The 25,980-nt window shown below is 46.0% G+C and overlaps 1 protein-coding gene across 2 annotated transcripts in view; it reads right to left on the bottom strand.

The window, feature by feature from the left end:
- Positions 1–9,762: 9,762 nt before the first annotated feature.
- The window catches only part of LOC119432019 (myotubularin-related protein 14), a 33,248-nt gene continuing 17,030 nt past the window's right edge, over positions 9,763–25,980 (bottom strand). Inside the window, exons 9-20 of one of the 2 annotated variants that reach the window (XM_037699466.2) lie at positions 25,780–25,853; positions 25,590–25,660; positions 25,316–25,393; positions 24,840–24,903; positions 23,745–23,907; positions 23,267–23,303; positions 22,008–22,072; positions 21,858–21,916; positions 19,888–20,023; positions 16,836–17,015; positions 15,327–15,434; positions 9,763–14,023 (exon numbers count right to left, since the gene is read on the bottom strand). In XM_037699466.2, coding sequence (XP_037555394.1) covers positions 13,825–14,023; positions 15,327–15,434; positions 16,836–17,015; positions 19,888–20,023; positions 21,858–21,916; positions 22,008–22,072; positions 23,267–23,303; positions 23,745–23,907; positions 24,840–24,903; positions 25,316–25,393; positions 25,590–25,660; positions 25,780–25,853 — 1,234 coding nt within the window. In that variant the 3' untranslated portion in view covers positions 9,763–13,824. The remainder of the gene's footprint in view (positions 14,024–15,326; positions 15,435–16,835; positions 17,016–19,887; positions 20,024–21,857; positions 21,917–22,007; positions 22,073–23,266; positions 23,304–23,744; positions 23,908–24,839; positions 24,904–25,315; positions 25,394–25,589; positions 25,661–25,779; positions 25,854–25,980) is intronic. The other variant, XM_037699467.2, reaches the window with a different exon arrangement.

Here is a 25,980-nt window from a genome sequence, read left to right as displayed (position 1 = left end):
TAATAATATGCACAATTTAATTGACGCACTGCGTACTATTTTTTTTTTCCTAAACTACCCTAAATGGTAAACGCATCACGCAACACCAATTTTCGCTCATGCCTCACTGTGAATATTGCATCGACATCAACATCGATTCGCGTGGCGGTAACTTCGAACCTTTGAACGAACGCGCCAGCTTTTCACACGAAAGCGGGAAATAACTTCACAGAGCGCCAACTCGTACAACAAATGTTTAGGTATGGGCGAACAACAACGTACTATCGGCCCCCCAAAAAAATTCACGGACCAAAGGATCTGACAAAAGCTGAATATCTCCGCAGCCTCAAAAGGCCAGCTTGGTAATCCCAATTTCCAACCTCTACGTGTATATGCGAACAACGGTTTTAATGGCTACTTTTAAACTCCATGCTTTGAAAGGCTGCTCGGATATTTAGCGTTTTCTGAGATCCCGTGGTTCGTAAACATTTTTGGTCGATAGTAAGTGCGTCTTAATAGTTGCGGAATGTCTACAAAGCAACGTTCTTGCAAAACATTGGTTCAAAGCACGACCTCACCCAGTTTCCAGATCAGACAGACAGATTGTTTTTTCATGCGCGACTAAAACAGTAGCAATTAACCAGCTGCAGCTAAATTGAGGCAATTTTTTTTACTTAGAACACCATTTGAGAAGACTAAAGAACAATACAGGTGACGACGCCACCTCGAAGCTCTCACACCAGCATCCCGTGACATGACGGAAATTTGCAGCGTGAGCTCAGAGCTAGTTTAGGTTTTAGGGGCGAAGCACCTTAGGGCCGAGCCTTATACGTCCCTCATCGTCGTCCGTAGCTCTGGTTTGCACGGAGACCGCTAGGGGCGCTGCGGTGCACAAGGGCTATATAAGCGCTGTATATATATATATATATATATATATATATATATATATATATATATTGTGAGCGCATTTTGCGCATATCGTCGTCGTCATCTGTACATTCGACTCATCATCTTGCGTGAGCGCTATTTGTGCATATCGTCGTCTTCATTTGTACATACGACTCATCATCATCTTTGTCTCGTGCGGTGCTTCGTCTCTGACTCGGGCGGCTGCTCAGAAATAAAGGCATCGCATCGGCCGACGTCTCACAAGTGGTGGAGAGTGCTTTCGATTCCCACGTCCTCTTACTTTCCCGATTCCCCTGGAGCTCCGATCCGGTCGTCGTTTGCTCTCGCCTACCACGGTGATGGCAGAAACCAACCCGTCCACCAGTGCTGCTACCACCTCTGCTCAGCCCGCTGGGCCTACCTGGACGGTGAACACCACACACCGAGATCCTCCCGTCTTTGCCGGCCTCCGCGGCGACGACGTCGACGATTGGCTCGATCACTACAACAGAGCCAGCGACGCCAATCATTGGGACGACACGCACAAATTGCGGTATGTCGCTTTTTACTTGACCGAAGTTGCGAAGACATGGTTTTTTAACCACGAAAGTGACTTTTCGGACTGGTCATCATTCACCCAGCAATTTCGCCAGATATTCGGCATGTCCTCTGGACGCTCCGCCGTCGCGAAACAGAAGCTGGCAACGCGCATACAAGAGCGAGACGAGTCCTATACGTCCTACATTGAGGACGTCCTCGCTCTCTGCCGCCGCGCACAGAGTGACATGGCGGAAGCTGATCGCGTTCGCCACATACTGAAAGGCATCAACACGGTCGCCTTTAATGCTCTCGTCATGCAGAACCCAAACTGCGTTGGGGATATTATCACGGCCTGCCAGCGTCTAGACACGCTCCAGTCTATTCGCCTGCCACGCGCCTCTACCGACCCTCATCTCAACGGTGATGCTGAGCTGCGCGCCCTGATACGCACTCTCATCAGGGAGGAGCTTCACGGCCATCTTTCTGGACCTACGACGCTTGCAACCGTTCGCCCCGCTCCTCCTGGACTGCGTGACATCGTCAAGGACGAACTGGCGTCGATGACAAACGTCCAAATGGACAAGTCTACTGCACCATTTCGTCCGCCAAGTTATGCCGAAATTGCCTCCCGGCCTCCCTCGACCGTTCCGTCTCCACGTGCCGAAGCTTACCGCGACCCCCTAGCTTCGCTGGCAGCGAATACTCCTGCAGAGCCGTACTACTCTCCGTGGCGGTCGTCGCGCCCTGTTTGTTTCTACTGCGGTATTCGCGGCCACATTTCTCGCTTCTGCCGTCGGCGTCAGCAAGATGAAAGGCGGGGCTATGCTACCTTTGAGCGAGACAGCGCACATAGGTTTGACTCCTACGTTCCCGGGCGTCACCCAGGTGAAAGGCGAGGCTATGACACCTTTGAGCGAGAAAGGATACCAGGCCCAGATTCGTACGTTCCCGGACCGTACACAACCTCTTCCGGTCGCTCTCCTTCACCTTCCCAGGACATGGCTCGAGCATCCCGCTCGCCCCGGCGTCGCTCTCCTTCACCTTACCGCCGTTCCTCATCGCCCTTGCGTGCTGCTTCCCACGTTGTGGACACCCGTCCGGAAAACTAGAGGCTGCAGTTTTCGGAGGAGAAACTGCATCGTATCGGACTGTCCCAATTCCTCCTGCTCGCCCCGCCAATTTGCTCTCAGTTTGTGTGGAAGGTGTTTCCGTCGACGCCCTTGTAGATACTGGAGCCGCTATTTCTGTTATACATCGTGAACTGTGCTTCCGTCTGCGAAAAGTGCAAACGCCGTATGTTGGTCCGGTCCTGTGTGGTGCCAATGACGTTCCCATCTTTCCTACCGGACAGTGCACAGCTCGCGTCCTGATAGACGGTATTCGTCACCATGTGCAATTTGCGGTGCTTTCGACGTGCGCTCATGAGATGATATTAGGATGGGACTTCCTGTCTGCTGCTTCTGCACTAATTTCGTGCGGCGACCCAAGCATCCACATCAGCGACACCGAGACTTATCCTGTTTTCGATTCCCCGTGTCCCAACCTCATTGCAGCAGCGGATTTTATTATACAACCAGACGAAGAACGTGTTCTTACCCTTGAGTCAACAGACATTGTCGACGGAGACGCATTGGTTGTACCTTCTCAGCGCTGCATTTCTCGAGGACTCGCCATCGCTTCTTGCTTGGTCCGATTCTCGAGTGGCTATGCCAACCTCACAGCCTTTAATACGACTCCTGAGCCACTACTACTGCCCAAAGGGTCTACCGTCGCCAAGCTCACCGACGCTGCGCCGGTATGTGTCGTCAGTGTTTCGCCTGCCACATCTTCCGCGCATTGTACGCCCGCAGAAGGCCACACTGGTGCTATTAAGGCCACCTTGAGTGGAGATCTCAATCCGGCCCAGACGGATGCACTCCTCACCATTTTAATGAAGCATGCAGCTTGTTTTGACGTTTCTTCGCGAGGCCTGGGTCAGACCACTGTAACTACTCATCGAATTGAAACAGACGGCTCTCGCATCATTCGCCGTCGCCCGTACCGTGTGTCACCTTCGGAGCGAAAAGTTATAGAAGAACAAGTGAACGACATGCTGACACGCAACATTATAAGGCCTTCAGCAAGCCCTTGGTCTTCTCCTGTTGTGCTTGTTAAGAAAAAGGATGGTTCTGTGCGCTTTTGCATCGATTATAGGGCGCTAAACAAAATTACCCGCAAGGATGTTTATCCTATGCCTCGTATTGACGATGCTTTGGATACCTTACAAGGTGCCGAGTATTTCTCGAGCCTCGACTTGCGCTCAGGATATTGGCAGATTCCAATGCATGAGCAAGATAAAGAAAAGACTGCGTTTGCTACACCTGATGGCCTTTTCGAATTTAACGTGATGCCTTTTGGACTGTGCAATGCGCCAGCTACGTTTGAACGTATGATAGATACAGTACTCCGTGGCTTAAAGTGGAAGACATGCCTTTGTTACTTGGACGACATTGTCATCTTTTCGTCGAGTTTCTCCCAGCACCTACAACGTCTAGACCAAGTTCTGACGTGTCTAGCAAAGGCTGGTCTCCAACTCAATACTAAAAAGTGCCGCTTTGCAAGCCGAAGCATTAAAGTATTGGGCCACGTCGTCAGTAAGCATGGCATCCAGCCTGATCCCGATAAAATCGCTGCAGTGCTGCAATTTCCGCCACCAACCACACTTAAAGAACTCCGCAGCTTTCTAGGACTCGCGTCCTACTTCCGCCGCTTTGTCCGTGACTTCGCCACCATCGCCGCTCCTCTACACAAACTTCTGACTTCGAGCGCGTCCTTTGTGTGGTCGGACGACTGTGAAGCCGCCTTCCAGACCCTCAAACGACTTCTCACGTCAGGGCCCGTGCTCCGTCATTTCGATGCAACCGCCCCTACTATTCTACACACTGATGCCAGTGGGCATGGACTTGGCGCTGTCCTGCTGCAGCGGAATCAGAAATCTGAAGAGCAAGTCGTGGCTTATGCAAGTCGTACGCTTTCTCCTGCTGAGCGCAACTACACAATTACAGAACAGGAATGCCTCGCCATCGTGTGGTCAATACAAAAATTTCGACCCTATCTCTACGGCCGCCATTTCACAATTGTGACCGACCATCATGCCCTCTGTTGGTTGTCGTCCCTGAAAAACTTGTCTGGACGCCTAGGCCGTTGGGTACTGCGCTTGCAGGAATATGACTTTACTGTCACGTATAGGTCCGGCAAACAACATCAAGATGCCGACGCTTTGTCACGCTGCCCGCTGTCTCCAAACGCCCATGCTTCACCTTCGGTCTGCACGTCCCCATCTAGCCACACGTCTCAGAACACGTCCAGTAGCCCGGGACAGGCGGTTGCCTCAGTTGACTTTCTTCCGTCCACTGACCTCGTCTCACTCCAGCGTACTGACCCATACTGCCGAACGCTGATCGACCGACTTACTGGCTTGGCACGACCCCCCAACAGTCGCTTAAGACGACAACTTTCACGTTTTAAGCTTCAGGGTGGAGCGTTATTTCGATTAATCTACCATCCTTCCGGTAACCGGTGGGTACCAGTCATACCTCGCTCACTTCGACTCCAAGTATTAGAAGCATTTCACGACGACGCGACGGCTGGCCACTTGGGCTTTCTTAAGACCTACGACCGCATCAAAACGCGTTGTTTCTGGCCGGGTCTTTCCGTCTCTGTCGCCAAATACGTTAGCTCCTGCGCGTCATGCCAACACAGAAAACGCTCGACATCCCTTCCAGCCGGTCCTCTGCAGCCTCTACCATGCCCGTCCACCCCCTTCGAAATTGTGGGCATAGACTTGTACGGACCCCTCCCACTCACGCCCGCTGGTCACCGCTGGATCGTTACCGCAGTGGATCATCTCACGCGGTACGCGGAGACAGCTGCTCTCCGCTCTGGTACTGCCTCCGAAGTCGCCGACTTTTTCGTGCACGCTATCGTTTTGCGCCACGGCGCACCTCGTGTCCTCCTGAGTGACCGTGGCAAGATGTTTCTTTCGCATGTTCTTCGTGAAGTCCTCCAGGCCTCTGACACCACCCATAAGACCACATCAGCGTACCATCCGCAAACAAATGGCCTTACCGAGCGTTTTCATCGAACTTTGTCCGACATGATGTCAATGTATGTTCGACCCGATCACACCAACTGGGACACCATCCTACCTTTCGTGACGTTTGCGTACAATACTGCCGTCCAACGTACAACCAATTACAGTCCCTTCTTCCTTGTGTACGGTCGTGCGCCGTCTTTCGTCTTGGACACTACACTCCTTTCAGCACCTGCGGCTCCATCCGCGTCTCTTCCTGAAGAATTTGCTGCTCGCATCGCCCGCTGCCGTGAAATTGCTCGCGCCAACACCGCTACCATTCAGGACAAAAGGAAAATTCGTTATGATGCGACGCGTCGCGTTGCTTCGTTCCGCCCAGGCGACGAAGTTCTTTTGTGGACACCTGTTCGCGCACCGGGCCTCTGTGAAAAGTTTCTCCAGAGATATCTCGGCCCCTACACCGTTTTGCAAAGAACTTCGGCCGTTAACTACCGCGTCACTCCTGTCAGCTCAGCTACTGACCGCCGCCGCCGCTCTACTGAAATCGTTCACGTCTCTCGCCTGAAACCTTACATTCGCCGTACCTACCCTTTCTAGCTTGCGGTCTTGCTGACCGCTTTCCTGAAGGGGGGAAGTTAGTGTGAGCGCATTTTGCGCATATCGTCGTCGTCATCTGTACATACGACTCATCATCTTGCTGTGAGCGCTATTTGTGCATATCGTCGTCTTCATTTGTACATACGACTCATCATCATCTTTTGTCTCGTGCGGTGCTTCGTCTCTGACTCGGGCGGCTGCTCAGAAATAAAGGCATCGCATCGGCCGACGTCTCACAATATATATATATATATATATATATATATATATATATATATATATACATATATGTACGTATATGTCAAGGTCTTGTCGACTTTTGTTCCAGCTGAGGCACTGCGCTGCTTAGCACGAGATCGCGGGATCGAATCCCGACCGCGGCGGCCGCATTTCGATGGAGGCGAAATGCAAAAACGCCCGTGTGCTTGCGTTGTAGTGCACATTAAGAACCCCAGGTGGTCAAAATTAATCGGGAGCCCTATACCACGGCGTGCCTCATAATCAGAACTGGTTTTGGCATGTAAAACCCCAGAAAGAAGACGACGACTTTTGTTAATATTTTTCTGCGCTGAAACGGCCCAAATACGAGGAATTACATCAAAATCCGTTACGTCATGCTGACGTTATGAAGCTGCGGCTTAAGAGTTTGACCATCATTCTTTCTGCTAGCTATCGACCAGTTTCCATCAAACTCATATACACGATTTGAAAGAATACCTTAATAACCAGTTTTTATGTGATTCACTGCCACTCTCACAAAGGGGGCAGCCGTACAGCAAAGTGTACACTACCTTCAAATTAGCAACACCGTTCTACAAAACAGTAGGGGCATGCGAATATTTGAAGCTCTTAAACAACAAATCGACCATATTGCCCTATTAGATTCGGTCTTCAAATCAGATGGACACTATTCGCAAGTACGAATATTTTTCCAATATTTCGTATCATGAACTGTGTGCATAACATAGGAGCATTGGTGCAACGAATTTCAAAACACAAGAAAATTCTTGGAGCACGCTACATCGCTCAAGAAGCCAGACTTTCCCAGCTAAACTGCTATCATTCGCACTCCCCAATGAGTCCTGTGTACGCAAATAAACTGCTTATTTGCTCCTAATGCTACATTTGTGCTTTTTAATAAACAACACTTCATAACGTGCGACGTGATGACCAAAACTTGCTAACATTGTGAATATACTAGAGCAGAAATATCATTTTACATAGGGTGTTTTTTTTTTTTTTTGCTACACCAAATTTTAAGAAATTGCCTGTGGCAGACAGCACAATTCCAACTCTTGATCTAAATTACTTGATGAGGCAGCCATTACTTCTATGACAAATCAAAATGTTTATTTGAATAATTAGCATAATTATAATTATCTTTTCAAGTAATTACTTGACGGAACATATTTCTATCTACAAATTGTAGCTATTGAGTATGCATGCATATCGACTTGGAACAAATTCCGAGGATGGCACCGGTTTCTGGATATATGCCGTCAAACTTGTAAAAATGCACTGTTGTTCCTCTTACTTTTCTAAGAAAATGCCGTTTTATGCATTTAAACACAAAAGTAACTGGAGCGTCAATGCATTTCCTCGAACACTTTCAATATTAGTACCTTGAAACAGGCATAATCCTGAGAATTCACACTAGCTACAATCTGTAGATTGAAATATGTTGTCAATTTCTTTAAAAGTTAATTAGCATAATTGTGTTAATTAGTTCATTAAGTATTTTGATTTCTCATAGAACTAATGACTGCCTCAACGAGTTATTTCGATCAAGTGTTAGGATTGTGCTATTAGCCACAGGCAATTTTTTTTTAATTTGGTGCAGCTTAGAAAACCCTGCATTACTGGTGAAAACAGCTGTCTATAATTCAAAAAGTACTCGATTCGTATTTAGTTCTGGCGCTATTCGATTCAGTACGGAAAAATTACTATTGGCAGGCCTACAAAGCAGTTTCATGCCACCACTGGCAACCAAAGAGCAGAGTTCATGCTTCCTTTAATCGCACCGACTGCAAATGAATGCCAGTGCCGGAAAAGTTTGCCTCCATTCACAGTTTTCCGCAAAGATGACTGTGCAGGAATCACAAAATACTTGAAATGTACCTGCTTTCCTTCACAGCGCTATAGTGGGTGACAATTTCATGCTACCAATGACAACAACATAAGAAACCTTGGACAGCATGAATCATTTCTAATTTTCTGCTACTTCAATAAAATAAACAGCCCCCAAATTTCTTAACTATGTAAAACATAAATTGCGTAGAAGCGAACCTAATAAACAAGAAAAATATGTGCATTGTCTTGTCCATTGTCATGGAAGGATGTATATGTATATATATATATATATATATATATATATATATATATGTATATAGAATAGGTTCAACAGTGTACAGATCATTATCAATTTATAATGATTTTCCGTTTTATAGGTAATTGTCAATTACTTCTCAGGGCTATGTGTTGTGCATTCAAGTAGAAAAGTATTCACTTCTGTTTTCTTTTCTACTCTTCTGTATAATTTTTCTACAATTCAAACGGATGTACTATTCAGACCCCGTGTATGAATCAAACTGTACAGAAAGTATGGTCATGCAAGTTAATATAATTTCATGTACAGCTATATGTCAATGCTACATCATCAACAACTGGTGTCAAGTCCTGCATGAAAGCGCTTATACTTGAGTGGAACGGCAAAACTATATTTGTGAATGAAGCGCAATAAAATGATGACGACCATGCACTTTTTGACCAAGATATTGTCATGTTCTGTATTACCCTTCTGAAAGCTGGTAGTACAGCCGGCTTCTGTTAATTCGACTCTTGCGGCACCGACCGACCGGCGGGTCGAATTAAACAACGATAAAAACGTTGAAACCTACACATTCTGCCGTAATTACTCATCCCTAACATGCCCCTGTATTAAATGTGTGCCCATTTCCTGTTTATAGTAGAAAACTGGTGTATAAATTAAATCTTTGTTTATGAGAGTAACACATCCTCTTTTTTTTTTTTAATAAGATTTGCTGTATGTTGCATGTTATTGTAATTGCCGCTGCCGACTGTATTGTACAAAGGTAGCTGCCTCTATGAAGAGCAGCTTTTACCTACAGCTTCCTTTATCAGTGCAATGATGAAAAATAAATATTACTATTATTATTAAAGCTGCTAAACAAAGTAGAAATGTAACGCACACCCAATCGTTTAGGAAGAAAAATGGTATGTGTTGCACAATGGCGGCCGGGTTTCTAAAGTCAGCTTCGCTGTACAGTCATATTTAAGGTCAGCTTTGCCGCAGTACAACCGCGTGTTATGCGGCAAAGCATATTAACGCCACGAATGCGGTTTAGGTTTCGTATCCGACTACACTGGGCCGGCTATTCCCGGCTCTATTTTCTTGGAAAAAAAAAAAGGCGAGCATTAGAATTGGGTAAATACCGAAATGAGGCATTGTGAGCTACCTTTACTGCTTGAAAATCTTCCCAGGGCAGTCTGAAAGTAGGCGTTTCCAATGGGAGACGACGTGTGGTCAATGCATTCACTGTTTCCTAAGCTCCGCCATTGAAATGCATGGGCAGCAGTTAGGATCAAATTAACCGAAAAATCTAATTAGCCCAAGTCAAATTAACGGAAGCCTACTGTACTGGAAAACAAACAAGGCTGCCAGGCAATTTCTTAAGAAAGTGAGCCACTGCTCAAGCACCTTTATTACAAATCGCTCGTGTAAAAAAACAACCATCACACAAGACTTTTGCAAAGTTAGTGACAAGTCGCTCGACAAACTTTCTCACAGAAAGGTAATTTGCATGTATGGGTACAAGTCGAACTGAACATATTCACAAATGGGAGGTTCACTTTTTTTTGGTCAACGCGCATCGCCACGACCGATGCTGGTTGATGATGAAAACCTACAGCTTCTCAAGCCACACTACAGTTTAAACAGAGGTGCTTGTAAAGCACATCAAAACACACTGACCAGGCATGAACTGCACAGTCCAGGCACGTGCTACATAGCCAAACCTCGTTAGCAGCCAACTCCTATGAGACGGCTTGTCAGGCGCTCAAATTTCGTTCGAAAAACGACGCAGCTTGCGACAACGCTGGCAGCAGCTGGATTACAGCACTCAGACAACCGTAAAAGCACAAATACAACACTTTCTTTTGTCTCTTAGTGAAAGCTGTCATTGGTGGGCTCGGCACCAATCCCGTCCCCTTTCCATCTGTGCCTACAAATTCTTGAAACCCTAATCTTCTTAACAGTGGCCCTATTGTAAACTAGCAAAGGAACGTACGTAGTCAAAATGACAATAGACAGCAGCTGTGCTGTGTCTGGTGTGGAATCGCTCAAACTTGCACAGTTATCCCTTGGCTTTTTTTTTTTTTAACTATGAGCCTGAGAAACGACCTCAAGTTATGTTCGAAGCCATGTTTTAAAGATAATGTGGCACTTTATTTTCCTCTGATTTTGTACTTCAAAATACTATTAGCTTCATTGAGTGACTTGGTTTTACGGGAGAGCCAGCCCCTCAAATGTCCTAGAAGAGAACACAGACATGTGTGCACTAGATGTGTGTGTGTGCGTGCGTGAGGGGGGGTTGGGCGGGGCAGTCAAGGAATTGAAAGCAACAATGAACAGCAAAAGGCGGTCCATTGCTACATATACGCTTGCATGGTTTGATACTTTTGCAAGTGCAGCTACTCTGGTGCACGCCCATTGGCTGAGATCTCATGGTCCTGTGAGAACTTTAGCACTTTATGCAATTGCAACACACAATTCTAGTGACGTCCATTTTGAGCCTGCAACCATGACTGCATCTCATACGGTCAGTTTGTGACATAATCCTGGTATATTACATTACACAATGTCCGAATTGTCAAAAAGTCGATGCCCCTGTCCCTTGCGTCATATTTGTGCAAATACGATGCTTCTGATATCGAAATGGCAGTGTGTGAAAATGTGCAACGTGAATGAAAATGATGGCGGTCCCAGATGCGCTGCAGGAAAGACTGCACCAACGTAGCAGCAGCGACACCTGTGAACATGAAATGTGCATAACAAACACGCGATGATTGGTGGTAAACCATGATTCTCTGGCACTGTACCTCTTGGAAAGGGCCCCTTCGTGGAAGCGAGATTTGTGTGGACCCATAAACATCTGTCAAGGCAACATGGCAAACAACAGGTGTGCAGTATTTGTCGAAAGCTTGGAAGCCGCTGCATGTGCCGAACTGGCTCCTGGCTGTAACTTCTGCTGATCATCCACTCCATGTGCGCTTTGAGCTGGAGTAGTCAGCGTGCTCATCGTAACAACTGCTCAGCGATGAAAAGTACCTTCGAAAAGGTCAAACGACTCCAGCACTTTCAGGTGTTTGCCGAGCAGTCATTGAGCTTAGTAACGCTCCCCGGCGATGTGCAAAAAAAAAAAAAAAAAAAAAGTGTGGCTTGGCAAATGCCATTCGAACCAATAGCCCTTGCACTTCAGTGATGTTCCTTGGTGACGCTCACAATGAAGAGTAGCTTCAGAAACAGCACTCCTCTATAAAGCATTCAAGCGTGCACACTCCAGAACACTCCTCGACAATGTCTCCAAGAGAGTAGTACATTGAGAAATACCATGCCAATCTATAGCAGAGGCACTTCATGATGTTCTTTGGTGATGTTTGTGATGCGGAGTAGCTTTGGAAGCACCAATTGATTATAAAGCCTTCAAATACACGCACACTGCAGGTAATTCAAGAACTCCCCTCAGCAATGTCTCCCAAAGAGGAGTGGCTTGAGAAACACCACTCTGCTCCAGTGCATTCAAATGCATATTGAGTGTGCCCCGCGATGAAACTATAGCTCAGCAATCACTGAGAGGCATTTATGATGATTGATGGTTAGGTAGTTAAGCCTAGAAGGGCCTGCAATTCGCTCTCATCAGTTCACAGCAAGCACTCCATATCGAAGAAACAGGGATCGCGTGACGACAGCTCTATAGTCACATGTGCAGCGGCTTCAGAATTTTCGGCAAACACCGTACCCATGTTAAGAAACACTAAGATGCCAAGTGGGACAGACAGGCTCCTATGGAGGGGGGAGAAGGGCAGTTCAAAACACACTCGAGGACATATCACACCTCCGCCCGGACCGCACTGGAAAACATGTGCGACACGCATGGGCTTATCCAGCATTGGAACACTTCACTCGAGAATCACAAGCTGTAGGCTCAGGCTTACGATAGACAGCCCGAAGCCGGGCAATCCTTTGGCACTCATCAACAGTCCTCGAGATAAACACAAACAAGGGAATTGCATTGCTGTTACATACAAAACTCTGAGCACAAACAGCGTGGTCTTCGAAACGAGAAAGCCGACGGGCACACTGCCCGCTACGATTCACGGCCCCGACTCTATCATCCCTTGCACACTTATATCAACGCAACTAGTATACTTGCACAGCTGAAGACAGCCCGGCTGAGACGATTGTGTGATAAAAAGGAGAAATACTACAAAACTCATTCATGTACAAAGGGAAGAACTTTTCTGGCACATTCTGTGTACACGCGCAAACTTGCACGCATACATTTGTTCAAACTTCAACACCCTAAATCACACACACGTACCAGCCACTTATCACGAGCAGTAGACAGTAGAACTTCTCGAGATAACGCAACGTTACGGCAGACATCGCACACGAATGTCACGAATATCTGCACGGCAGCAAACTGGGGCGCACCAACTGAGCTAAACACACGTGACACTAATGCCACAACTCGCAAAATGTAAATAGAAAAAACTTTCAGAATAGCGAGCATTCTCAAGATAGTGGTTACCACGATCCTTGCATTGTCTGGCAAAAAGCTTTAAAAAGAGACGCAGAAACGCTATATAAATTGCACCTGCTTAATTCAGAATCCATCTTTGGCATGTACAACTGAGTGGTCTATAAACACCTTTCTCTTGATGGCGCATACCCATGTCACATATGAATCGATAACATTGAGCAGCATTGAAGGCAAAAGCCAAACAAAATTATTTCAAATTTCCAATGACGAGAACCCAATTTCATGGGAAGCAACTTGTGTTGTCTGCCGCTGGACAAACAGAAACAGACGCCCACAAACTTTGGACAAACAGAAACAGACGCCCACAAACTTTCCTGATGCTCCTGTCTGAGACGTACAGGTTCCATTTTCCAAGTCTATCTTTCTTACCCGCACACTGCTTCAAAGAACTGGAACGGCGGTCCACGCATCACTCTATTATACATTTCTCAAACTCTGCCTATTCGATGTTTCGCAGTTGGCTGAAAGCCTTGACCGTAGACTGCAATCTGTGCACCACCATCTGTGCACTGCTATCGGCGGACCACAGTCCATGGAGCACAATCAATGCACAGCTATTCGCGCAATGCAACCAAAGCTATAACAACGTCTCTTTTCACTGTCCTTGCACGAGACACACGCACACACATGCATACACAGGCCACCTTTAAGGACTGTCCTTCCTTATTAGAGAAATTGTACAAGGTGGCCTGCATATTACTCCACCGGTTTTCATTTGGCAGATGCCAGTCTGCTTCTTAGAAGCCCAAGTGACGAACGGCTATCTGCACATTGCGCTGTACAACCACATTCTACCGCATCCTCCACTCGTGTGTGGCCGCGGACAGCGTACGGCAGAACCCATAACACTGCCAAGTGGAAGGTCTTCCCACTACGCGTCTTCGCTGAGTGACAGACATGGCAGCACTAGGAGTAGAAGCTCTGTAAAACTCTGCTGATGCCGTCTGTCCTTGGGGTGGCGAGCCTGTCTGCCACGATGCTCAGGTAGATGTTGCTCACAATGCGACGGACCTCTTGCAACCGGTCGCGGCGACGCTGCAGGAACTTGCTGCGCGGTAACGTCCGGTCTGGAAGATCTGCGGGTGCGTCTTGGTGACGGCTGCTTCTGGAAGGTGAATTAAGAAAAGACGTAGAAACTTACAAACAGGCACTCAATGGCACTCCTTGAGAGCAGCTGCATTACATGCGAGGTACTGGCATGTAAACTGAAAGAAGATCCTCAGCCTGCATGCTGCACAATAAATAAGGCCCATAGGGAACCAGTACAGGCCTAGGAGGCGCTGCGGCAGTCTGAGCATGCAACTAAAATAAGTTGATGCTGCCCGGTAGGGACGCCACAAGTACGGAGGACATTTCAAACGATAAGACACGCGCCTGTATCAACGCTTGGTAACACCTGACACGTCCAGCCAAGCACTGTCTATTAATGCGCATGTGTCGATGAGCGCTTGCATTCCTACATTCTAGTTTACCAGTGCCCAATCAGGTCAGACGCTGGATACATGGGCCTCAGGATAAGTGGTGAATTTGCTGATGCGAAATAGCAGCATACGCTACCGAAAACTGTTCCCTCCACCCACTAAGCTGTGTGCTATGGCACTGCTCATGGCATGCAAAGTTTCAGTGCTGGTTGCCCATAAACTGTCTCAAGACCCAGTGAGCCAAGGACTAACTGCCAAGATATCCATCACAAAACTTGTACTCGGAGAAGCCAAAGTGGCTGCACAGGCAACAGACTCCCATGGCAAGCACCACAACTGTGTTGTTCAATGTGAACAACTATGAACACTTGTCGCAGACAGCAGACAGCTAAGTCGTTACATGCCAAGGGGACGGGTGAACAAGGCAAACAGAAAAGCGTGCAGAAAGGAAGGAAATAGAAAGCGTCATGAAAGTGGGCTGAGCGCTCCAAGCACAAGTCGTGACGGCAGTCTGCAGAAACACAGCCCGACCATGAACGAAAAGGTCTTCATTAAATTAGATCACAATGCTCTACTACAGCCATACGACTTCACCTGACTTCACTTGACTTCGTTTGACTTAACATGGATGTATTTTACATATGCCTCAATCTAAGTAATGCTGGTGTTTTTGCATACCATGCCAGCGGAATGCACTTTCCATGGATTTGAATCGAATCCATGACCTTGGGATAAACAGCACAGTCAACTTAGTAACATGAGGGTAAGGAAGAAAGATAGCGCACAAGGAAGGAAACAACATAGGAAACAACGTAGGAAGCAGAGCAAAAGAACTAGAGAGTGGCAAGCGGGAACTACATTGCAGAGGACAATGAAGATGAAAGATTGTGATTGCTGCTCAGAGTCCATAAAGAGAAAGGGCAAAGACAAATGGAAAGGAAAACTCGGAAGGAAGGGGGAGGTGGATGCGCAAGCATGCTTTCTCACAGGCTACTCCGGCTGCTCGAGGAATTCCGGTTGAGTTCCCAAGCTGTGGGAGAGTCTCGGGTGGATGTGGAGCTCCGCACAGAGCCCGTGCCGTTGATGATCTGCCAACTGGCGAGGCAAAAAATAGGGGGAGGCGGGGGGGGAAAAGGCACGGACAAAAAAGCAAACCAGTTCAAGGAAAGCTGGCAGGCAACAATGAAGCTGTGCAGAATTGGGAAAAAAATAAGCCTAAAGGCTCTTTGCAATAAGCTGCAACTGAAATGACTAGCAATAGCAAGTTCAAGTGTCTCTTGTGCATGGTGCCACTGACGTACAAGCTTTTGCTCATCAATCGACACTTTAGGCACACATAGACGAACTTGGGCTAGTATGCACTTGGTAAATGATCAATCAATTAAAATATGAGTGATGGCTGTTGCTTCTCACATTTTGGTGCCCACCTTTGTTTTTGTTTTTCTCTTCTTTTTATGCATGATTAGACATGTGACACACAAGAGGCTTCAGACAAGATGACAAACCAGTGCAAACAAAGTTTAGCTTATTATAACATGTAAAAAAAAAAAAAAAAAAACGGGGACTGGACATAAACATGTACAGTCCTAACACCCTAGAAAGTAGAAGAAGAAGAAGGGGACTGGACATAAGCTTTCTTTCACAACTGTGTCGTCTTTAGCACTCAAAGCTAGCACAACATCCCAATGAGTTCACCCCCAACTGCCCTTTGCCATACAACCACCATTGAGCCCAATGATGCAAACTATTATTTAACGCATGGAGTGCAGAACTGTTCACGAAGACTTGCTAGATATAGTGCATTAAATGAACATATCTAATGAACCTTTTTCATCTTCCTTCCTATCGCTTCTTTCATATCTTTCATGGAAAATGGTCTTCCTCTTTATCTAGTTGTCATAACTGCATGGACTACGCAAGTTCCAAACTCGTTGACGTAATTAAAAGGCGGAAAGCTTCGCTGGTTGGTGACAACAATTACACATCATGGTTAATCAACGTTAAACAGATAGGACACAGGAAGGAAAGCGCTGGACAGATACGAAATTCTTCTGATAAAAGCTAGATGAAAGACTCGCACAAAATAAAAGCGAGAACAACAGGGCTCATTACACCAGAAAGCATCGTAACTAAAGCGGAAATGTGGTCCTGCTAATTAGAACTACGCATCGGCAATTGTCCAGTGAATTCCTTTCCCGTCCTTTCCGTTCAGCACTGGGGCTGTGCTTCCGAGCAATCACTCTCAGGAATACGATCCCTTTCGCAATATTTCGTGCAGATCTGCACCGGATACATCTGTGGTACGCAGCCAACATTGATTTTGGGTGCTGTGCCAAGCTCACTATCTTTGCACAGTGCCAGGAACACTGATGCATTCGGTGCAAAATCTCGTGAGTGATTGTATACCCGAAAGTGATTGCTTGAGTATACTGCCCCTGGTAACCTATGACGCATAGGCAATGATAGTTCTGATGGAAGCTAAATCAAGTGCCTTACCTGCCGGCGCTGACGGAAGAGGAGCTCTCAGACCGATGACGCAACGACGTAGGCACCGCCATAGGGCTGCTGGGCGGCAAGGAGCCTCGGCCATTGGTCACTGTGCTGGCCGAACTTTCGCTGCTGTTTGTCATAGTAGGAGGTGTGGCAGCTCCGTTTGTACCGGGGCACACGTAGTTCCTGCAGACACCGTGGCCTTACAAACAGGCTGAAGCAAACCTTGCAGCTCTCTATCACTAAATTAAATATTAATGTTAAATTCTGGGGTTTTACGTGCCAAAACCACAATCTAATTATGAGGCACACAGTAGTGGAGGACTCCGACATAATTTTGACCACCTGGGGTCCTTTAGTAAGCACCCAATGCACGGTACAAAAGACTTTGCACCTTCCACCCCACACTTAAATATGGCCGCCACAGCCGGGATTGAACTCGCAACCTTGAGCTCAGGAGCGCAACACCATAGCCACTAGGCTACCACGATGGGTCAACTCTATCACTTGTCTGTTCCATCTAGGTAGTATCCATTTTATTTTATGTATTTTTATGTTCCTGTTTTTATTTGTATCCTTTAAAAAATTTTTTCTGACAACTATAACAGCAACCTCAACTGTGATGCTGCTCCAGCTCCGAGGATAAATAAATAAATAAAATCAGTACAGTGGCTATAACAGGTACAGTGCTGGATAACTGCAAATTAAACTGTATGGGTCTTGACACTTTTGTGCAGGCTGTCTGTTCCAATTGTAATGAGATTCAACAGAAGAACCGAAAGTTCGGCGAGCTGGTACTGGTTCCCACTGTGAGTTGCACGAAAAATACACAGACAAGAAAGCATGGCACACAACAAATGTTTTCATCCGTGCAAAATTTTTCACAGAGATACACCTTTTACAACACAGGACGGGCCTGTATTTTTGAAGAGTGAACCAAGACTTAGTGGGCCTCTTCGATTTCCCTCTTTTGGATACCCATGAGCTGTCAGAGTGTCGCAGCCAGAAATTGATTTTAAGTGTGGAGCACTTTAGGGGCCCGGGATGTCGTCCCTCGTCAGTGCGTGTCATGCACAACACAAGGTCTACGTAAGACATAAAATTTTCATAAAGTTCCACTAAAAATGGATAAAATTAAACCAAATAAGTATCAAATATAATAAAATAAGGAAAACATCATGAATTAACGCATTCATTAAACCAAATGAATGAAAACTAGATCGAAAACGCCAAGCTGATACCGAAACGAGTTGAGAGGGCGCCACAGCCTCACAAGTGGGAAGATTCCGCTAGGGTGCGCAGAAAGAGAGCCGTTCCCGTGCTCCGGGACGCTCTTTCCCGCCATGGATGTGGAGCAGCAAGCATGCTTGGAGCGACAGCGAGCGCTCGCTCATGAAAGACAGCGCAAACGCAGGGCTAATCAAGCGGTGCGCGCCCAAGAAGCTCAAGTTGTTCGCCAGCCCAGGCAAGCTAATACCAACATCGTGAAAAGAATAGCTTAACAGAAGATAAACACAGGATAAAACAAGACAAACACAAGGGAAACAAGCTAATACCAACACAGTGAAAAGAATAGCTAAACACAAGATAAACACAGGGTAAAACAAGACAAACACAAGGAAAACACAAGGGAAACATTGGCAAATCACTGCTCCGCACTTCCCCAGCTTTCACGTTGAGTGAAACTGCATTACCGGCGAGTTTTTTCTCTAGCTATTGCCACGCACTGCATGGCGCACTTCTGCCACGCGTTCGTTTTTTTGGGGCTGGGTGGTTCTGGCTACCCGTGGGCTGCCAGAACTTGCCAGAACGACTCTGACCTGACAGCTCTTTGGAAGTTCTCTGGTTAGTAGCACATTACAAAAAGAAGTGACAAGTGCTCGCCACCATTTTTGTGATTACTGGACAGATTGCAACACGGGCACTTGGTGACTTTCACCTTACTCAGCCAACTGGGAATAGTCACCATCGGTTTTCATTACTTCTGCCGTTATCTTCTAAAGCCCGTTCCACCTTGCGAGATGGTTTTCTTGCGTCCCGTTGAACAGCATGCGGTGCAATCATGCGTGCTATGTGCCGTGTCTCGCAGGTTGTAGACGCTTATTCCCACACATTGCGGTGCCTTTTGGGTTTATTTTTTTGTGGTGGTACCCCTTCTCGTGTATCTCTTGCACTTATGCGGTGGTTATTTCTCTTTCTGCGGTTAGCAAATACAGTACGTATAATAGTTAGCAAATACAGTACAGATGCAATACAAGCTACAGCCCCAGCTCTTTCAGCACAGGGGCCAGAAGAAAGGCACCATAAGCTGAAACGACTTTCTGAAATTGATGTCCAAGCAGGTCAGCACGAAAATTTACACATATAAAGATACCCGGCTCCAATCCTGTGCTTTTGCAGTTTTGCCAAATGATGACAGAACACCAACTCATCAACGCCAGTGGGCTACACGATTGCTTTCGGGGATCGATCACTTGTGTGAGATTTCGAGTCTGGGCACTGGATGCTTCCAACAGAGTTTGTTGAGCTTTGTAGAGATAATAAGCATGGCACTGCGTGCATATTGTGCCAAAGTCATGCAAACTCTTGTCAAAGTGATGTAATGTAACATATTGCCAAGCGGGCAACGCACAAATGGACCGACTACGCCGAGCACGCCGGCCGCTGCCATATAATCCGGCACCCGTGTTTACATTTATCCCAGTCAGCTGCGCCACGTTCGATTTTGCAACCTTCAGGTAACTTTGGGTTGTCTTGAAATTCTGGCCCACGAGACCACGACATTGTTGGCTAGCTGCTGTCTGGCCAAAGGTATTGCTGCCAGCAGGCTGCCAGAACTTCGAAAATCAAAAAGAACAAGTAAGAACATCAAGTGTGCAAGAAGCTGTCAAGAAATGGGCAACCAGCTGCCTAAATTCTGATCACAACAAGACCAGTACAACTTGAGAAGAGGGCGAGTTAGTTACTCCTAAGTGGAACATTCCAGGACGCGTGGTACTACAGTTGTTTACAGTGAATTCACAGTGAACATAGGCGAGAAAGAGACAGATCAACTTGCCCGTTGCTCAAAGGGTACTCGTCGCCAGAGTCCACAGGCACTGGAAAGTACATCGGCGGTACATCTTGGCTCCAGCCACTCGTAGAGCTGCTGCAGCTGCTGTTGAGGCTTGTGTTGCTACCACGCATCTCCTCCTCTGCACATGGAAAACTCAACACTGCACTCTCATTTTTCAACAATAAGAGGCAAGTTGGAAAATGCACCCGGGAACAAAGCTCGTTGCCTCCAAAAACAAGGAAACCAGGAAAACATAAAAGGTGAGGGGCAGAGAGGTTAACAAGATTACTGTATTTATTCGATTATAAGGCCGTCACAATTATGGGGTGAGGGTGCAGTTTGGGGACCCTTAGAAAAAGAACTTAAATACGCACACTAATATAAGACGACATAGAGTATCCAATGGACTATCGGGACTCGGTGGGGATTGCCTGAAATACCGAATAATCGGAAAACCCTGTAATAATCAGAATAACCAGTCAGGGGTATATGTGGATTCCGCCTTCAGGTGGGACTTCGCACCTGAAGTCACACCTTCACCTGAAGCGTAGCGCATGCTGCACCCCGCTTTATTGTTAAAATTTTCAAATTCTCGGTGCGTGTTACACATGCAAAAATACGGTACTGCTTCACTTGCCAAGGCTTTTTAGCTGGTACAATTTGCGCGGCCGTTTAAAACCTGGATCGCTGCGCTGCCGCCGCCATATTGGAATTAGTAACTGAATCTACGAGCCTCGCATGAATTACGGGAGGTGACTTCAAGGCCAAGGATTCTTAGAAACCTCACCTTATATTTGAATAAATTGGGTAACTGCCCAATTCGCTACTCTGCACTGGGGGATGGGGTAAGGGCAGAAAAGATGAGTAGAAAAGAAGGTTCAAGAAAATCTATCAGCACAAGCTCAGCAAATGCATTCATTTCAGTGCATTCAGTTCTTCATTCAGTCACGACGCTTTTAAAAAGCACACTAGCACGTTAAGATCAACTCGGGCTGGCGTTGGCTGGCAGCAGGGTCCAAGAGTAGTTTTTGTAAGGAGGCAGTTGTCCAGCTTGTGGAGCGCGGTGCTGAGAACGTTTCTTTGTGCACTGAAATGAAGACAGTAGCACAGAAGGTGCACAATCGTCTTTTTGCACCCACAAACTTGAGGAAGGAGTGAATGCTACTCCTATCGATAGACGACAAACAAGAGTTACCTCCCACTGTGGTAAGCCGTGCAGAAGGCAGAGCTTTAGATGGGGATCCGGGGAACAGAGGCGCTGGTTTGCAAAGCCTGACTTTGGATTTACCGTTCCGAGGCAAACAATGGGGCTACAAGATGTGCCATAGTGCAGGAATCCAGATTAATTTTGACCAACCGGTGGGGTTCCTTGACATGCACTGAAACTTGAAACTGAAAAGTGAGTGTTCAGCAGCAGAATGCTATAACCCACTGAGACACCTTGAGAGGTCCAACAAATCAAAATGTTATCAAATAGAACAGTTAGAACTGATTTTGACACCAGTGAAAAATACACAGCCAAACCTCGACACAATAACGAACACAGATATAATGAAGTAAATATAAAATTTATTTTGGGGCTAACAGCATGTAATGAATAAATGCTGTATGTTGAAGGTACTTTTGTGTCTGATTAGATTCCGTTATAACAAGGTTTGACTGTATTTTATAAGCTATGTACTATCATTTGGACGGGATCAGCTATGAACATTGTTTTTGACGCTACACCTACACAATTTCAGCAATTCCTCCCTTTAGTGCCCAAAACTAGGCGCACTATTTCCTTAGAGCAAAGAAACAAGGACAAGGTAAATCTACTATAAAACCTGAGGCAATAACACTGTATATATTCCAAGTCATCACTTGCCCTTGAGACATCTCACACACACACACACCTCTTCTTCAGACGAGTTATGCGCATTTGAGGGGGCAACGAGTTGTGACAGTAAAGTACCTGCTTGCTCTAGACTTACCCAGGAATATGCTTTCAAGGTTGCTCTCCGACGTGTTCCTCCTTTCCCTTGGCATTTTTCTGCAAGGTATGTGAAAGGGGGCAGCGAGTTGTTAAACCTTAGTTGTGCCGACCAGAACACTGCATCTGTCACCCAAAGTGATGCACTTACAGTGAGAGTACGGAGAACTCTTCTGTGTCGAGGTGCTTGAGCATGTTGAAGCAGAAATAGAAAATCTGGAAATGAACAGCAAGAGGGCATGGATACAGAAGCAAATGTTAAGAAACAAAGCGTGCAAGTTTAACCCTGTAATGCCCAACATATCATATATGCTACGCTGAGTTTGACACCTCAACATTCGGAGTCAAGCACAAGAAATTTGACGCATAGTCTATAGTATAGACACATTTTTGATAAACTGGAGAAAGTTTTTAATTATGAATAGTTCAGGAAACAAATTAGTAACGCATTTATTCGATTATAAGGCGGTCGTGATTATAAGGTGAGGGTGCAATTGAAGAGACAAAAAAAAAATTGAGTATGCACACCAATACAAGGCAATACAGAGTAGCCGACAGATTATCGAGAATCGCCTAAAATACTGAACACAGCCAAAACGCAAAATGGCGACCATAAGAGCTTTGACACGTGGAGTGTCGATAATATGCCAATTTCGCCTTTAGGTGTGGCTTCACGGCACCACAGTGTGCACTGCTGTAAAGCCACATTGTAAGGCGAAATTTGCACTGCCGTGAAGCCACACTTAAAGGCAGAATTTGCGTATAAACGGCGACTTTGAGGCTGAAAATTCTGGGGGGCAACCTCGCCTTATATTCAAATAAAAACAGTAATTAGTTACTATTGTTGTAAAGTTTCAACTCAAATAACACTTTTTAATTAGTAATTAATTTTTCTGTGTGTGTGCAAATATAGTCTCCATAGCCAGAAATAAGGGGAGACAAGTTGTTCTAATTTTCCTTGGTGTAGAACTGTGTTTTAACATTACAGGATTAAAAGCAAAGGTTGCGTAACCTAAACAGAGACGACAGATGTGAACCTTGACGAAGTGGTGCTAACTTTCCACCTATCTTTTGCTTTGGTGCGAGTTTTGTTATTCTAGGACTTCAGCACCTCTTTTTATCATCATTAAAGTTCCGCTGGAAGTTAGCGTTGCATGTGCCTGGTTCACGCCTGTTGTGTCTGTTCCATGCTACACTGCTTGCGTTCATAAAGCAACGGCTAGCCTCAACTTACGCACTGCTAAAGTTCAGAAAATTCAAGCCAGGTAGAATGTAGCAAGTTACTAACACAAATGGTTGCTGCAAAAATATGAGTGGTACGCTCGATGCAGGAAATTTCTCTGCACAGCCAAGGCGGTATCTACATAATAGGTAACAAAATGTGCTCGGTAGTGTTTGAGGATAACTCACCTCTTCTCCTTTGCTTAACCGGTCACGCAAATCATGGCTGCAACAAAAACAAAAGAAGTCCAGAGTAAAATACATGTTCAGAGTCACGCTGTTCAGCTTTGCTTAACACTTCTGCCCACACTACCATGAACCAAGCAATGTGTCAGTTTGTGTTGTACAGCTACTACCTATCCATTTATATTCACGCTATCATAGCACGAATGCAGCATCCAACTTTTTTTATGGTAATGCAAGGGAACTGGGATATAATACAGCTTCCTGTTAGAAGCATGCAGGTTGCACTAAGCATAACCGGCTTAGCTAAGTCAAGGCTACTATGGCAGGCTCCCATAGCAGTGCCAGCACTACCAACATTATTTGAGAGCACTCATCTCTAAGTCCCCCCCCCCCCCCGGCCATTTTCCCCCTCCTCCTCTTCCCCTTGTCTAAATTCTTAATAAGCAGGTAGTCTTCATAAAGTCCGGGGATGCTGACCCACCAGAAGAGGAACCAGTCGTAGGCGACCGTGAGGTACGCCATCTCGAGGGGCGACAGGTTCGGGTGGATCTTGTTGTCCGCCCACAGCGAGAGCCGCAGAAGCGAGATGAACAGGGGCGTCCGGTCCCAGCCAGAGATGCAGTGCACCAGCAGCCCCGACGTGCCTGCATTGCAACAGCAGAGAAACACAGCAGCTTTTGCAGGCAGCACATGCTGCACAATCAACGTGCACGTTTTGCAAAACAGCGTAGGAATCATTGCAAAACACTGTCGCGGGGTGGTGAGCATGCATGCAAAAAAGTCATAACTTCCCTGAAAAATAACGCAACTCACCCCGACATTCACAAATCAAAAACTCACTCGGCGAACTCATGCACTTGCTAATCCATTTTATAAGATAGCTCCCCAATAGGGGCCTGCTCATTTGGTGGGCTTTTCTTTACAAAGTTGAACAGCTGTTTGTAAACGGTACAAATAGGCCTTTCCATTCATCTCAAGCGTTTTCAAAGCTGTGTTGGTAGCCTGGCTTGAAGCAAAAAAATATATATATAAATCTTTTGCCACGTCACCAGCAAGATCTTTTGCACAAATGTGTGAATACCAATACTTTTCATTGTTCCCTCACCAGGTATTTCATGGTAAACGAGAGAAATGGTGATTTGCTCTCAGATATTAAACTTATTGCACCCAAGCCACAGTGGACCGGACGTCACCAGCTGGACATCTGTAGCTGGCGACAAGCTTTCAGATGACAAGCGTTCAGCACTCACAGTATGGCAAAGTATGGCCTTTGAAATCGAGAGGATGGTTTCAAGAAGGAGGGGTGGGATTTGAACACCACCTATGGCCGTTTTCTTTTGTAGATGATTCTAACGCGGGTGTCATATTTCAGTGAATGTTTCCACAATGACAAGGTTCGTTAGAATAAAGTAAATATGGTAGGAGGCAACACAGCCACATCTAAAACCACAACCTATGCAGTCCCACGCTGAATGCACGAAGTTGAACAGCAATACATGCAAGAGCTAAATACAATTGCTCGCAGTACGGTAATGCAGCGCTCAAGGCATGCACCATTTCAAAAGGCACAGCTCACCGTCGAAAGTGTATTTCAGAAGGAGCTTAAGGTAATTTCTCGTGAGTACCACGACGTCCCATGTCTGAAAATGAATAAAAGAAAAAAGTCAATCAGTAAGAGAACAAACCAACAGAGCAGCAACAAAATGCAAGAGCAGGAAACCTTAATGCAAAACTTTAAAAAAACTTTTTTTCAAGTTAGGCATGTGAGATCCACGCACATGACCTATGCCTCATTTTTTTTCTTCTTTCTCTTGAGGGCTAGACATAAAATTTTTTCACAATGTGCCAGCCTCCTTTGTCTGGTTCCCAAATACGAAGTATTATAAAAGTAAATACTCGCAGCAGCAAATTACAATGGCTTTAAAGAAAAGGAAGTTCATGCAATAATCCACGTGAACACTTGCACATGCCCCAAGTGCCGAATCATCTGCACAACAAAAATGGAAGTACTGTCACCAATTAGGAAAAAGCCCTTTACAAAAAGACACCTGCCTTGTACATTGGCCAGTCAATGTTGAGCTGAGAGGTGATCGCGTCGTCGGGAATGTTGAGGGGGGCATTCACGAAATGCTGCAAATAACAAGCGGGAAATAAGTGCACTGCCTAGGAATGCGTGATTCCTTGTTGGAATCTGGCAATGCTAGCGTGACTTCCACAAAATTTACTTGTCAGACCACAATACTTAGGATTGCCGGCTTCGAAAAGCGGCAGGCAGGGAGAATTCACAACACATTACGAGCAACAAAAGCGAAAGATCTAAACGTACCTGATCCCAGTCGTAGATGAGTCCCTCTCCACTATAGTCATTGTCTCGGTAGTGCTTGAAGAACTCACAACCTGAGAAATATTCACAAATGTCATTAACGTGTCTTCAGGCCACCAAATACTGACAAACAGCCGCAGAGATCTTAAAAAAAAAATAACAATAAACCTAGGCAAAATACTAGATATTATACCTGGGTAAGGAAGGTTGTAGATGGTGAACCCGTTGTACCTGTTTTCTTTGTCAACCTTTTCAGAAGATGTTACTCTGCAACAAATAAAGATAATGGAAAAGAAAAATCGGTTGCATGAAATTTTTAAACTTCAGCAAGCACTATGATATATTTAGCCAAACCACATTTTGTTTTGCAAGAATATAAAAGCAAAGGTAAAGA

The sequence above is a fragment of the Dermacentor silvarum genome, chromosome 10 (genome assembly GCF_013339745.2).
Source record: "Dermacentor silvarum isolate Dsil-2018 chromosome 10, BIME_Dsil_1.4, whole genome shotgun sequence".
In the NCBI taxonomy this organism is placed as follows: Eukaryota; Metazoa; Arthropoda; class Arachnida; order Ixodida; family Ixodidae; genus Dermacentor; species Dermacentor silvarum.
The sequence above is the reverse complement of the archived record's forward strand: the minus strand, read 5'-3'. Positions and strand labels throughout refer to the sequence as shown.